This window comes from Eurytemora carolleeae, unplaced genomic scaffold (genome assembly GCF_000591075.1).
Source record: "Eurytemora carolleeae unplaced genomic scaffold, Eaff_2.0 scaffold285, whole genome shotgun sequence".
NCBI lineage: Eukaryota > Metazoa > Arthropoda > Copepoda > Calanoida > Temoridae > Eurytemora > Eurytemora carolleeae.
This window is the reverse complement of record NW_019396196.1, coordinates 303,245-319,701: the sequence shown is the minus strand read 5'-3', so window position 1 is coordinate 319,701 and position 16,457 is coordinate 303,245. Positions and strand designations below refer to the sequence as shown.

General features: G+C 30.8%; 1 protein-coding gene across 1 annotated transcript; it reads left to right on the top strand.

Annotated features, from left to right (window-relative positions):
• Window positions 1-2,179: 2,179 nt before the first annotated feature.
• On the top strand, window positions 2,180-9,093 carry LOC111697874 (receptor-type guanylate cyclase gcy-13). Its single transcript, XM_023468008.1, has 11 exons — window positions 2,180-2,349; window positions 3,000-3,064; window positions 3,889-3,937; window positions 4,004-4,086; window positions 4,253-4,334; window positions 4,856-5,010; window positions 5,623-5,700; window positions 5,989-6,051; window positions 6,103-6,155; window positions 6,933-7,014; window positions 8,335-9,093. Exons 3-11 carry the CDS (start codon window positions 3,926-3,928, stop codon window positions 8,408-8,410), a joined length of 684 nt encoding a protein of 227 aa, XP_023323776.1. The 5' UTR covers window positions 2,180-2,349; window positions 3,000-3,064; window positions 3,889-3,925; the 3' UTR covers window positions 8,411-9,093.
• Window positions 9,094-16,457: the final 7,364 nt, after the last annotated feature.

The following is a 16,457-nucleotide window of genomic DNA, read 5'->3' as shown; positions in this document are numbered from 1 at the left end:
TACAAAGTTTTTGTTTCAATTGTCATGACGGTACAGAATAAATCTCAGAAGTTGTGTACAGTACGAGGCAGACCGAATGCTTAGTGGAGGGTGAGAGACATTATAGACACATCTTTACAGTCTTTTACCCTTTTCATAAAATAAAACTCTAGCAGACATAATAATATTATGACTTTTGATATTAGGAATTGCAATGCTAATTCATAACAAAGACGATATCGAATTCGTCACTGAATTCCCATGTTTTTTGGGACACCCTGTATACATGACACAGTAGCATATCTGTATGGTTTAAATGCATAGAGAATAGAATATATAGAGAGGAATTAAAAGAATCTCTCGGTATGAATTTTTTCAGTCCCTTTCAGCCTGAAAGGGAGTTCAAAGTGTACAAATCATGTAAATGTTCACAAATTATATGCAGTAGAGTACATTAATACAGTATATTCCCTAGACTATCCATTTCAATTTCGAATTTTTTAAACTGTTAAGTAAACTTTATAATGAATTAGGTGAATAAAAACATCATTTGATTATAGTTATAACGGAAAATCATAGTTTGTAAAGTGGAAGGCATAGAGTCTATGTGAAATGATCATTGGTCAATTATGAAACCAGCCTATTTCATAATTTGGTTTTCTTTTAACAATAATTTTAGATTTTCTATAAAATGATATTCCAGGGCCCAACAGGTTATATAGCATAAATATGTGAAGTACACCTGCAGTATGGAAACAGTACAACAAAATGGCCGTTTTACTCTTTTTTCTAGTAAATTCCTCTCTATATATTCTATGTTTAAATGTTACACATTTATTCCTTGTAATTACAACTTGTGTGAAAATGTAACTGCGCAGTAAAATTGAGTATATGCCTTAAAGTTTCTCTGTAATTACTAATTCGCTAGACTTGAAGCATGTTAGATACTAAATCTTAATTATCTTGTTTGATGAAATTCAAAGTTTGAAATATGATTTGGTCTTTGACAATTACCACAATATTATCATGATTTGTAATTGATTCAATTACAATTAATTAATCTCAAATAAACTAAAGAAATATAAAATAATTGAGCAAAATGCATTCTCGTATAATTAAACAAATAAAAAGCGGAGAATCTATTAGATTTTATACTTGACTGTAGTGGTCCCTAGTGGAATTTTTTCTAACTAGATAAGCAATTGCTGAATGTGCACTGGGTCAGCTGTTTATTTCTGGTTTTCGTGGATTTTAAAGAAATTTTTTTCGCGCAGTCCTGACTGAAACAATTTACACATCGAATCTTATATATATATAAATTGTTGTAATCTCTGTTTGTCTGTTTGTTTGTTAGTCAGATCAAAACTCAGGAACTCCTGGAATGATTTGCCTCAAATTTTGTTTGGGGAACTCGGGAGATCAACCGAAATGTTCTTAGCTTGGTTTTGAGATTTTAAGTTGAGTGGGTCGACTTAAAAAGTTAAAATTCAGATTCCTAGTAACTCGTTCAAGTACGGATATAAACGGCGGGAGTAATTTTTAGTAATCTGGGCAGCGCTGGGTTCCCAAGATAGTGTCGAGTAAGTAGCTTAGGGGCGGTACAGTGGCAAGTGCCCCCTCTCTACACCCGAAGGGGGGCACAGGAGGGGCACACTTTCTTAAACAAAAATAGAAGAAAATGAAAAAATGAAAAGAAGGAAACGGAAAATGAAAGAAAGAAAGAAGAAAGAGGAGAAAATTGGCATGAAATCTAATTTTTTAAAAATTGTGTAAAGGATTTTTTTCTTCAAATTAAAGAAAAATTGAGTGCTTTCTGAAATAAATTATTTGGGAATTTTGAATATTTTTATGTATTTTGGAAAGCTTTCCCTTTTTCCATCTTTTCATAGATGAATGCTTCTAATGAACCATCTTACAATTATGGAGACAAATTTAAATCATATACAAATACAAAATATGGTCAGGTTAGGAGAAGCTGTTTGTACTTAGCAATTGGCAATAGCTAGATTCGTTTTACAGAAACTTAAAAAAAGGCCTGGCTATTGGTTTAACAATTTAAGTTTCATTGATAAAAATTTCTCAGATTTTCCTGTTTTTAAGTGAACTCTCATAACTCTTAAAATAATTAAAACTATATTGGGGGGGGGGGGGGGGTGTGCTTTTTTGCTTCTGAAAAACCAAAATTCCCCCCCCCCCGGAATCTCTTTTATAAACTCTTTTGGATGCTAGACAAAAATATAAATAAAACTGTTTAAAAACCATCACGAATATTACTATTTTTTCAAATTTAATCAGGAAGCCAAGCTGAAGATCAGAGAGTTAATAATTGAAGGAATAGAAGATGCTATCTGGGACGCTGATAAAAAACAGGTTTAAGTTGATAAAAAGAACTGGTTTAAGTTTATAAATAAAACAGGTTTAAGTTTATAAAAAACAGGTTTAACTTTATAAAAAACAGGTTTAAGTTTATAAAAAACAGGTTTAAGTTTATAAAAAACAGGTTTAAGTTTATAAAAAACAGGTTTAAGTTTATAAAAAAACAGGTTTAAGTTTATAAAAAAAAAGGTTTAAGTTTATAAAAAACAGGTTTAAGTTTTATAAAAAACAGGTTTAAGTTTATAAAAAACAGGTTTAACTTTATAAAAAACAGGTTTAAGTTTATAAAAAACAGGTTTAACTTTATTAAAACAGGTTTAAGTTTATAAAAAACAGGTTTAACTTTATAAAAAACAGGTTTAAGTTTATAAAAAACAGGTTTAACTTTATTAAAACAGGTTTATGTTTATTAAAAAAATCAAAATAATCCCCGATATGTAACAATAATGTTAAAATATCGGCGTTTTTTAATCTCGATTTGTTGTCAAATTATTTTTGAAAAAACAAGAATGTCTCCATCCTTTATGCTCATAAAAATATTTAAAGGGCACTACCGCTGAGAATCGAGCAGCAACTCTTTAAATATATTGACAGTCCCTTTAAATTATTAAATTTATATAATTTAATAATTTGAATTTTTTTAGAGTATCGGTATTCTTGTTCTAGTTTCAGTCATCATAATTTCCCCTTTCATCATTGCACTCTCCAGGTTAGATAATAGATTTCCCCTTTCATCATTGCACTCTCCAGGTTAGATAATAGATTTCCCCTTTCATCATTGCACTCTCCAAGTTAGATAATAGATTTAAATTCATTGTCAAGTAAAACTATATATTTATAGTCTGTAGATTGCAACTTTGTTAAAGAGAGTGGCTAGCTAGTTAACTGAGAGTACATTATTTCTGGGATTTATTTTATTTACCTATACACGTTTTTATGGTGTACAATTGCTTATAAAGAGCACAAAGTCGCTCTTCAAAAATCACGAGGATGGTCCATTTTGGAGGCTTATTCTCAAGTATCGATGTTCTGCAATTTTTTTATAACGTAACAATAATTCTTTTATAAACTAATTTGTTCTATACCTAACCATGTCTCTCTCTTTAAGAAATGTCATTTCATATATGGTCTAATGGTCTGTTTTTTGCTTTCTTTTCCCTCAATTAGAATTCTACGTACCCCAAAAACTAATTTGTTCTATACCTAACCATGTCTCTCTCTTTAAGAAATTCCATTTCATATATGGTCTAATGGTCTGTTTTTTGTTTCTTTTCCCTCGATTAGAATTCTATGGACCCCAAAAATTAAACTTTTGTTCCAATTTATAACAAAAAAAAAATAAGAAAAACAAGCAAGGGATAAAAACAGTGGAAATTATGAAATGTTTGGATATTTAGTTTGCAACTGGAATAATTCTTAAACATTTTTCCTTAACTTTTTTGTATACAGTACAGAAAATAAACAAAACACGAATGGGAGGAACAAAATATTTTAACTTTTTTTCATTTAAATTATTTAATATATTTTTTTCAGAAATGCAATTAATAGTGTTGAAATTTTTGCCAAGAGTATGAGAAAAAAGGTAATTGGCTTTTTTCCAATTTTTTAAAACTTTACGGTTTTTTTATCTGAAAATTTTTTTATTTAGGCCGACGAGTTAAGATCGCAAAGACAAAAAACTGATAAACTTCTTTATAAAATGCTTCCAACAGTTGTGGCTGATGGGCTCAAGTAAGTTTTTAAAAATAAAAAAGTGTGTTTTTGTAGTAAAAATGTCTCTTATGTAAAAATATATTTTCATATGTCCAAAAAAAAAAATGCATTTTTATTAAAAAAATATATATGTATTAATAAAAGAATATTTTATAATAAAATGAATATTATTGTGTATTTATAGGTCGGGAGAGAATACAACTCACGTATTTAAATCTGCTTCACTTGCGTTTATCAAAATAGATGCTTTCTCAGACTTTTTCAAGGAAATATCATAACATTGAATTCATTAAATTTTGTTTATTATATTTGTTTAAAATACAATATTAGTTTTCAAGTTCTTATTTCAAATGAAGATTAAAAAAAGCATCTGTTCAATGTACACAGACCCATTTCACTTAAAAAGTTTTTTTAAAAACTATATGCGAAAATTAAAATTGTTGAAATGTCGTCTTCCGATTCTGCCGAATATAAGAATAACATGAGGAATTCGTCCAATTTCCCTTTCATTCCAAAAGGGGGGGGGAATAAATATTGGATATTTTTACATTACATGGGTCTTACTTATTACAACTTAAAAATTCTTTGTGAAATTTCATGGTATTAAAATAAATAAGACAGCTTAAATTCTTCATAGTTTTTGATTTGTTAACTCGAAAGCTTTTAAATAAAAAACCTCGGTCATTACAATGATAATTTATATTACGATGGTAGGTGACTACACCAATACAATGAAGACGACTTTCGATTTCAATTTTAATTAAATGTTATTATGGTTTCCTTTTAGATGCACAACCCTATAGAGGTGATCCACATCTTGAACATCATCTACAACGCCTTCGACACCAGACTGGACAGGTTCGACGCGTACAAGGTGGAGACCATTAACGACAGCTACCTCGTGGCATCAGGACTTCCAGAGGAGAACGAGACGCATGCCAGGTTTACAATATACAAAAATCCCTCAAATAATTTTTTCAGAGCAGGTTTTAGCTTTTTTCATTTCGTTCATTCATTGTTCGTGAACGATACATTTCGTCCGTTTTTTTCTATCGTAAAATTCGTTTAATCTCAAAATATCGTTCGTTTTCTCAGTGAACAATGGTTCAGAAAATCGTTCGTTTAATAAAATAGTTTGTTCAGTAAAAAAAACTATTGTTTTTTTCAAGTTCGTTCGAAAAGTTCGTTTTTATCATTTTCTGAATGATCCAATTCGTTTTTTTATTGTTCGTTTTTTTCTGAACGACACCATAATTCACAAAAAAAATTTGTTCGTTTTTAAAAATTTTGTTCGTTTTTAAAATTTTGTTCGTTAAAAAACGATTTCCATCTCTATTACTAGAACTAGACACTATGATATAAATTTCATTATGATCATGTAAAAAAAGTGTTTAGTTTTTTTCTTTAAGCAGTGTCCTATTTACCCCTGATAAGTGACCCTAAAAACTAGGCATTCGAACCAGCACAACAAAAGATACTAAATTACTTTTCAAAATTTCTTGTAAAATGAATAGAAATAATTAAGGGTTCAATTTGAAATTAGATTCTTTTTAGAGAAATCTCTGCTCTGTGCTTGGATATTTCTGAAACCTGTTTCTCTCTGGTTATTCCTAATTCAACCCTAAACGTCAGGTACAGGGTGTCCCACGAAACAAGTTGGTAAATAGTTTTAGGCTAAAAAACCAAAATCCCGTTCTTTTGGGTCACCCAATATGAAAACAAAAAAATCACTTTTAAACCTTGTACTTTTAATTAAATATGAACATGTATACAATTATGGCGCAAAATTAATCCCAATGTGGGAAATGGCCGGGCCGGTTCCAACTTACCAAAGAGTCCCCTGACTATTTTGTAAATTGGAGTGTATTATTGTTTTTTTTTTCACCAGTTTGATATTTTTATATTTATTTATATTTGCAGAGTTAGTTGTGGAATACATTCTGGCCGTGTTGTCGCTGGAGTTGTTGGAAGCAAAATGCCAAGGTTAAAATAAAAAAAAAATAAAAAAAAATTTTAAACGAAATATTTTTTCAGGTACTGCTTGTTCGGGGATACTGTGAATACTGCGTCTAGGATGCAATCTTCAGGTCAAACAAAGGAATTGAGGCTTTGCAACAAACTCTGGTTTTCTAATCCATATATTTTTGCAACCCAATGCTATGCAATGCAATGCAATATCACAATCTAAGTTTGAAATATCAAAGTTTTACCATCAGGTTGCCAAGATATAGCGATGAGAAAATATAAGTTTGTGACAAAGTTTATCTTGTATATTATAAAATCCACTGGTAGGATTCAGTTAATCTTGTATCTTATAGGATCCCCTGGTAGGATTCAGTTAATCTTGTAAATTATAGAATCCACTGGTAGGATTCAGTTAATCTTGTATTTAATAGGATCCCCTGGTAGGATTCAGTTAATCTTGTATTTTATAGGATCCCCTGGTAGGATTCAGTTAATCTTGTATTTTATAGGATCCCCTGGTAGGATTAAGTTAATCTTGTATTTTATAGGATCCCCTGGTAGGATTAAGTTAATCATGTATTTTATAGGATCCCCTGGTAGGATTCAGTTAATCATGTATTTTATAGGATCCCCTGGTAGGATTCAGTTAATCTTGTATTTTATAGGATCCCTTGGTAGGATTCAGTTAATCTTGCATTTTATAGGATCCCCTGGTAGGATCCACATTATCTTATATTTTATAGGATCCCCTGTTAGGATTCAGTTAATCTGGTATTTTATAGGATCCCCTGGTAGGATTCAGTTAATCTTATATTTTATAGGATTCCCTGGTAGGATTCAGTTAATCTTGTATTTTATAGGATCCCCTGGTAGGATTCAGTTAATCTTGTATTTTATAGGATCCCCTGGTAGGATTCAGTTAACTGCGGATACTAAATACCTCCTGGATCTTCTAGGAGAAGAGTTTCAGTGTGAATCCAGGTAAGGATTCATATCCCTACCTAGGATCAAAGATAGATGTTCCAATAAACATGGAAATTAAATTATTTCGTAAAAATGATTTTCCAGTATTACAGTTAAAACATTTAACACCGAAAACTACTAATCTCGGGATTTCCAAAATGGGCTCTACAATTTTTTACCTTCAAAATTGATAATAGAAAATTTGTCCCGATTCCAAAAAATCAACAAAACTATTGAAATGTTTAATATCTGCGTCAATTGTAAAGATACAAAGAAGGTAGGCCACATTTATTAAAGCTCATTTAGGCGTTTACTATTTTTTTAATGCACTTATGTCATTTACTGAAACAAGGGTGAAACGACATTAGGGAAAAACGTAGCCATGGGTAAAAAAATACCGTTGGGTCAAGAAAATCGGATTGTTTCACTTACGAGGGTGCTAGAGCGTCGGGAAACCCGTCGGTCGCAGGGTGCAATTTAAACAAAATATTTATACAGGGTTACCCGCTATGGATGACACTACAGACTGACTTGCTTAAACTTTAATACCAAATTTACTTACTTAAACATCTTAAACTTTAATACCAAACTTACTTACTTAAACTTTAATACCAAACTTACTTACTTTCACTTTAATACCAAACTTACTTACTTAAACTTTAATACCAAATTTACTTACTTAAACTTACTTAAACTTTAATACCAAATTTACTTACTTAAACTTTAATACCAAACTTACTTACTTAAACTTACTTAAACTTTAATACCAAACTTAACATTCTAATCTCTATATTTAAAGAAATTTAAAATCTAGGTCTTCATCATCGTCGGGTTTGTTTCGGGTAACCCTGTATATTAAACAAATCACACATAGATTGAAGTTTATTACGTTATTTTCCCCGTTTGTCATTAGGTGAACTAAACAAAACCTACAGCCATCCGTCATAACCAGAATAGGAAGACGACATTATAGAATTTCTGAAGTGCATTTGATGTTGTTTAAAGCAAATAGCATTACTTGAAAGTTATTAAATGATTTATAAAGTAAAATGGGTCTGTTTACATTGCACAATTGCTGTGCTGCATGTTCAATGCGCTATTAAAAATCATAAGTTAAGTTTAAAAGTCAATTTCCTATTCCAGAGTTTTCTGGTTATCCCTGTATGACCATGCAAACATTTAGTCTCCAACATGTTGATGTCGAACATGAAAGTCTAGAATTATTTACGCAACATCTTCGCCATTGGAATTATAAGTCGGTTTAAATGTTTCCTGGGTTGTAAAAAATTAGTCCAATTATTAAAAAATGAAAATTGTTATTCTGAATCTTGTGTTTAGGGGTACTATAGAGGTAAAGGGGAAAGGGCCAATGGAAACCTTCTGGCTAAATTCACAGAGCAAAGAACACTTCTAAATCCCAAGTCACTCCACCTTAGACTGAACTCGGTTTAAGTTTAATTCAGTATTTGTAGTTGTCGTCGGACATTTCTCATTTGTAAAATTTATTTATTTGTGGCAATTATATACTTAGTTTTCGAGTTCAAATTGGTTTCTAAACATTTGAACAAATTATGAAGAAATTACGTAAATCATGTTTAGATATTTTAGATTTTTCATTTAAAATTATTTATTAAGGTTTGAAATATACTGATAACCAGAAAACTCTAAAATAGAACGACGACATTGAGAAAGAAGTTATAACTTTGAAAAGTCCAATGAGCATGCGACACATAAATTGTGGATTTTAAATATACTCATTAGTGATTTTAGAAGTTTCTTTAGTAAAACGAATTGCTTTGTAACAGCATTAAACAAACTTAAGTATTGCTTCAATGTCGTCTTCCTCTTCCATTGTTTTCTTGTTATCACTGTATTCTACATATGAAATTTTTATGCATTAAAAACCTGCAGGTTGGATCTCAAAAGAATGTGTTTTGAAAAAAAATACTAACAACTAGAGCTGAGCAAGATTTCGGTATGGAATAACAGTTTACTTGCATTAAAACGCAAATAAAAAATGTTTTTTTTTGATATTGTGAATTTGTGTTTTATAGTCTGCATAACTAACTTGTAAAATTTTAGAATTTAAACCTAAAGACTGTTTAAAGTTTTATAGATGACACTAATTATTGTTTTAAATTGTTAATGTTATATACATGTAAAAATGTAAAATAAAATGTAATAAACCATTTCGCTTTTAAAAATCAATTAAAAAGTATAGATGATTTAACCATGAGTGTAAAATTCAAATGTTTGTTTAGATATAAAACTTTATGTTATATACATGTACAGTGAAACCCTTAATAACGAATACATCGGAAGAATTTATTAAATGTCGTCTTGACAATTTTAAATGAGTTTTATACTATATTTCGTAAATTTCAGTATTTGCGAAAATAAATAAATAGCCATGAATATGCGGGAACAGTTTTGAAGAGTTCCATATAATCATTTAATTAAAAAACTAAATATCTGCAACATTCCATTATCAGAAAGTGAAGAATACGACATTTGATGAATTCTTTTGATGTATGATCGTTATTAAGGGTTTCACTGTACAAATGTAGAATTTAATGTAATAAACAATTCTGCTTCTAAAAATCAATTAAAAAGTATTGATTATTTACCTATGTTATTGTTCCAAAAAGCTTTTAATCTATTCAGAGCTGAACACTTTAGAATGGGATATCCTTAATTCCGATCGGTTAATTAATCTGGAGATTAATAACAAGAGGAGAACAAGCATTATTTAATCTGGGGATTAAGAAAAAAAGTGGATCAAGCATTAATCCCGATATACACCATTCAAAAGTTCCCAGCTCTGGTTCAATTTGAAGTTATCCGACTTTTAGTTTATCAATTTATCTATAAATATACTTTGTTTGTTTGTTTGTGTCTAATAAACGCCAAAACAGCTAAACTGATACGGCTCAACTTTATTGTGGCAACCAAAGTGATCCCTAGGAAGGTTTATGGATGGTAAGAATGTAAAAAACAAAGTCCGAATTTAATGAATTAAAGCCGCGGCGTCTCAAATCTGCCAAAAACCGGTTTCAATTGGGCGCCGTCTTAGATCTTGAAACATTAAATACAATTTTAAGTGGAACCAACCATTTTTGAGCCACAACTAAAATTACTTAAATTCGGCCTCAGGCTTCTTATTTTTGAATTAAACATTTTCTCTTTGTATTGTAAAATAAAAACAAAAAAGTTCGCGGATTTTATAAAAAAAAATCGTGGATTTTCAAAATTTAATGAAAATAGAATTTTGCTGTTGGAGGCAAATTATTGAAATTTTGATCATCCCTAAACCTTCCCTGGGGTCATGCGAGGTCCCACACAAAATTGGGGCCCAATCGATTCAGCCGTTTTGACGTTTATTGGATACAAACAGACACTAAGACAGATAAGCAAAGCATAAATAAACTAGGCCTAAAGATATTTAATTAAAAGTTTAAAAAATCGTGGATTTTCAAATTTAATCAAAATCGAATTTTGTTGGAGGCTAATTTTTGAAATATTTTGAAAATCCACGGTATTTTTTATAAAATCCGGGAACTTTTTTTGTTTTATTTTACAATTTTACAAAGAGAAAATGTTTAATTCAAATATAAGAAGCCTGAGGCCGAATTTAAATAATTTGAGCTGCGACTTAGATATTTCAACTTTTAATTGTTGCTTTATCTGTGTTCTCTTCTCTTTGTACATTGTAAATAAGAAACATTAAAAAGGTTGCAGATTTCATAATATTTTTTCGCGCATTTTCAAATTTTTACAAAAAAAATCTTTAAGCACAAATTTTTGAAATTTTTATCATTCATAAACTTTCCCATATCACCAATTAGTGATAGTGTGAGTATTTTCGACGATGAACTAAACAACGTTTAAAATTTTAGATCTAATATTGAAAAAATGAAATAGGGTTTAAAGGTTGTAAAATACCTGTTTTTACACAAACCGGGCATTTTAACTCGCGCCGATTTTTGACATCCTTTTCATTGCAAAATCGTCTTTGCTTTTTCAATTCTTTTGAAAATATAGGCTATAGAATGTGTTATATTTAAAACATTGGTTCTGTTTATAAAAAACTCTTCAAATATATCTATTTCATAAAATTCTCGACAAGATTAAAAGTTGAACGTTTAGATATTTATTTTCATACCATATTTTGGGAAAGTTGATCAGAAGACATGTGAAGTAAAATATCGCGTTTAGTGAAACGTACGGTACATAGAAGAAGACATTTGAAGTATAATATCATGTTTAGTGAAACGTACTTAAAATAAATGAGACAAAAAGCGTGTTATCGTCTACTTTGAACTCCCTTTCAGGCTGAAAGGGACTGAAAAAATTCATACCTAGAGATTCTTTTAATTCCTCTCTATATATTCTATTCTGTATACATTTGAAGTATAATATTGAAAACAATATAATGTTAAGTGGCACGAGCGGGGGAAGGCAGGCGGCCATGAGCCACCACTATTTCCCTTCCGTGCCACATATTAGCTTTTTCTCTTCCGGCAGCCATGAGCCACAACTATTTCCCCTTCCGTACCACCACATTTGACTCTTTCGGGCAAAACTGCTATTTTAATTGGTATATTTAGGGCCTTTAAAGTGTGATTTTAAAAAATCCAGCCACGTCACGCAAAAAATCACAATTCAAACCATTTTTTCAATTCTATACTTAAGAATAATATTTCGCGTATTAAATTCTTAAACTGTTTTACAATGAAATTTTTGACAAATTTGACTGAGTATTGCATCTTGAAATATCACAAAATTCCTCATTAACCAATAATCATTAGACTTTGTGACATTTCAAGATGCAATACTCAGTCAAATTTGTCAAATATTTCATTGTAAAACAGTTTAAGAATTCAACACACAAAATATTAATCTTATGTAGAAATGGCTGGATTTTTAAAATCACACTTTAAAGGCCCTAAGTATACAATTTAAATAAGTAGTTTTGTCCGGAAGAGTCAAATGTGGTTTTACGGAAGGGGTAATAGTGGTTGCTCATGGCTGCCGGAAGAGGAAAAAGCTGATATGTGGCACGGAAGGGGAAATAGTGGTGGCTCATGACCGCCTGCCTTCCCCCGCTCGTGGGACTCGCGGTATGAAATAATAAAACCTAGCTTTGTAGGCATAAACAGCTGTCTTTTGGTTATAGAAATAGCCTGCAGGAGGAAGCCAATGAAAAGGGGGGGCCNAGATGTGGGGGAAGAGGGGTGGGGAAATTATCACGCAAAGAGATTCCAGTTACCCGGCATGATGCAATATCAACCAATTCTATCCAAGACAATTCTTAAGAAAAGAAAGCATTATTTGCTTTCTCCGTTTCTCTTCTATTTCATGGTTGACAATAATTGTAATATCTATTTTAAACTTTTTGTGAAATATTGTTCAATTATTTGTTTGCACCCCCCCATGACCCCGCCATTTTAAACATATGGATGTAAAAGACCGGTCCCATGAGCTGTTTTAAAATTACGCTTTGATCTGTCACCCCTCCGCTCCCCCTCCCCTGCTTTCTTTCTAGTATACTCCGATCCAGGGTTCACACCTCGGTATAATGGTGGCAGTTTTTTTTCTTCAAAAAAGTGAAAAGCATCCAATAATTTGGAAAAGCAATGGCATACTTCGGGTAAAAAAACTGCATAAAACAGCATAAATTTGAAATTTTAAGAAAACAGCGTAATACGGCATAATTTGAAAGCTGGAACAGCATCTGAGCTCAAAAAATGAGTGGCAACCCTGCTCCGATTCATTCCCTACAGAATATAGTACTACAAGTTTACAACACTTACACGCTTACACTTTTCAGTGATACACGCAACAGCTGGTTAAGAATTTTGTACATTAATGTTGTAAGTATAGTACATGATCGAGTGGCATATTATTACATTAAAACATATTCAAAGTAGAATATATGAAAATAATTTTTCAAAGGTATCAACTTCAAACACATTTATGATTTTTGTCGTGTAATAATTATAAATTAAGCAAGAACCATATTTATTCCCCCCACCCCCTTTACTGTCCACTTTTAATGCTGTAAAAACCGTAAAAAAGGATAAAAATTTTGCACAATATATATTCTTTTTCTTATTTTAATCAAATTCCATGGCATAGAAAAAAAGTAATTTCATATGTTAAATATAAAAGTAAAAGCATAAAAAATAATATAATTAATGATTATCTGTAGTCTAATATAAAAAAGAGCAAATTGCAAAGAATTAAAATGAATTGTATTTCTATTGTAACATTACACAAAAAGTGAAAGTTAATAATGAATAATCCGTAAGTTTGTTTAGTTAAAATTTTGTTGTTTTAAAATTTTGATGGTAAAATTCTAAAAGTTTCTGTGAAAATGTTAAACATTTCCTGATTTTTTAAACTCCATTTATTTGAATTATTTAAATGTGTTTAAGATAATTAGAATTGATCATGTGTTCATTTTTCTAAGGCATGTGTATATCATTTAAACATTGTTTAACATAAAAACATGGTAAGAAATCATTTTTTTTATGGCGAGGGGGGGGGGACACAAAGCTAGAGGGTGGGGGAGCTTCCTATCTTCCCCCACCAGGAAAAAGTTTAAAATATGCCCTAGTTTATTTTTGGCAGCTGTTTGTAATTCTTGTTTTTTATGAAATTGTTTAAATGTTTTGCAGTAGGGGATTGTTAGCTATTCAGAGGGGAGCCATAATAATAGAAAACAGGAATTTCTACGTAAAAAATAGACCCTCCAACTCCTGTATGCCGAGTCCATTAGCGCCTGAACCAATCAGGGTTCAGCCATGTGTTTGGTGTCTATTCTGAACCAATAGAAATTGCATGACGGTAACATCTATCTTTCTATCATTCGCATCATTCAATTATAGAGATAAATCCTTATATCGGCGCTATGATGCAGTAAATGGAAATATTTACTTGCACATTGGTACCATTGAAAGCTTTGTCTAATCAAGCACGAATGAGATATCTATGTTTTTGATTTTGAAAACGAATATTTTTCTGTTTTCAATTCGTGTCTCTCTTTTAACTAAAGGGAGTTGCGCATTTCTAGTGTAGGAAATTATATTGGAATTATCAGAATTAAACAATTTTAGACCTTGAAAAACGATGGTTCATATTAGGGTTTAACATTTCTGTGAGTTTTTGCTTTTGATGCATGCATTATATTGTAAATAGGCCGAAAGTGCATCTTGATAAAGCTTGACTGCTTGCCAAAAAAAGTTAAAAAAAGAAAAAATTGCAACTTTGAGGAAAATGAGTCATGAACTAAAAGTTTAATAAATTTATCTATGTACCTTAATTTATATACTTCAAAAATATATAATATAGTGCGACCAATCTCACAAATGCATGCAACACTATGGTTTCTGTAGAAGTAAATATTTCTATCTACTGATAGCGCCGATTGAAGGATTCATAACTCTGATTGGATAATGAGATAGATAGAAAGATAGATGTTACCGCCATACTTTTCTATTGGTTCAGAATAAACAACAAACACTGAACACATGACTGAACCCTGATTGGATCATGCGCTAATGGACTCGGCAGACAGGAGTGGCAAGCAATTATTTTTTACAAATTACGGTCTTTCTCGGCGATAAGAACATTTTTCGTTGCATATCAGCTTATGAAAAATTCTCTTATATTTGCAATGAGTTAAAAGAGTTAAACAAATTTTCTGAAAAGTCTTTATCAATTGCATAGAAGTCAATAATAGAAATTGGAGCCAGATTTGTAGTAGATTTACTCACCCAACAGTTTATGCATCCAAATAAAAATAAAATAAAATAAATAAATAATAAAAAATTAATAAAATGAAATAAAAATAAATGAGACAAAAAGCGTGTTATCGTCTATCGAGGGATGATTTAAAAAAAAATTCTATTCTATAAAACGAAAATTAAGATACAACAAATTTTTCAGTTTAACAATACTTAAAGAAAAACTGTTTTGGTTAAAACCTTTGATTTTCTATTTTTACTTTAACATGTTAAAACAATTTTTATTTCAAAAAATGTTTCATTCTTGTTTTTCTTGTATTTATCTTTTGTGACGGAGGGGGGGGGGAGGTGATCGATGTGACAAATTGATAACATATGCTTAGTATCATTCATCTTATTATTTATGTGTTTATTCATTCATTTATTTATTCATTAATTAATTTATCAATTGCCTCAATTAAAGGGAGGGAGGGGTATAAATGGCTTAAAATATGTTTAAATATTCTTTTTTTTTGTGTTAGATTATCTTGTAATTAAACAATGGCAGTTTACCAAGAATAAGATTACTTTCTCTCTTAAGACGCCACAGTTGGGGTCACATTTTAGCACTGACACACCAGAAAAGCAAGGACAGACAGATAGATAGATTGATAGATAGATTAACAGATGGACAGATAGATAGATAGACAGATAGATAGATAGATAATTGAGAGATAGAAATATAGATTGATATACAAACAGATAGACAGACAGAAAGACAGATAGACAGATATACAGATAGATATACAGATAGATAGATAGACAGATAGATAGATAGACAGATAGATAGAAAGATAGATAGATAAACAGATAGATAGATAGACAGATAGATATATAGACAGATAGATAGGTAGATATACAGACAGATAGATAGATAGATAGATAGAGAGACAGATCTAACCTAATAATTAGTAAAAACCAGAGAAAAAAATAATAGGATTATAATTTAATTATTTAATTATCGACAAGATAAGAAAACATGTTTATTTCTGATATCTTGATTTTTATCCTGATCTAGTCAATGACGTAGTTTAAATGACGTACAGATTTATTCACCAAAGAACTTGAAGTATAAGACCGACATTATCAAAAAGTAAACTAAAGTTATATTTCTTCTAATATTTCAAATCCTGGATCAAAGAACTGTTTGTTTTTCCATCCAAATAAAGAAATGATAATCTAAATAGCAGATATTTTTAACCATGTCAAGGTTAATCTCCAGATTTGTAAAGGTTTTGAGGTGGAGTGTCTTGTAACTGATCTTCAAAGTCTTTGGCTATGTGAGTCCGAGGCTTAGTGCGTAGAGACTTGTGCGTAGTGGAGGATAAAAACCTTCGGAAAAAATCAAGGTTATAATGCAAGGAAAGTTATTTCAGAGGTTTCCGCATCTTTTGTACTGCAGTGTACTGTCATTGGGCGGTAATGTAAACACAAGACAGATGTCACAGCCTGACATGGGATCCATCTTTCACATAACATATCAATAAAATATTCTGGTAATAGAAAACTATTATGTGAATTATCAAAATTTTCAAAATTCAATGCTATCCTCCTCGGATACTAAACGAACACTGATGCATCTATTCTTGATTACAAATTCCGCCCAGAGAGAACTGGTTTTAATATGTACGCTGAGTATGCGCAACTGCAATTACCTTTCCTTGCATCATAACC

Excerpts from the sequence above, each read along its gene's own strand:
- LOC111697874 (XM_023468008.1), top strand. Across the intron at positions 5,701-5,988 it reads AATTCAACCCTAAACGTCAG|AGTTAGTTGTGGAATACATT; the intron begins GTACAGGGTGTC and ends TTATATTTGCAG. Across the intron at positions 6,052-6,102 it reads GTTGGAAGCAAAATGCCAAG|GTACTGCTTGTTCGGGGATA; the intron begins GTTAAAATAAAA and ends ATATTTTTTCAG.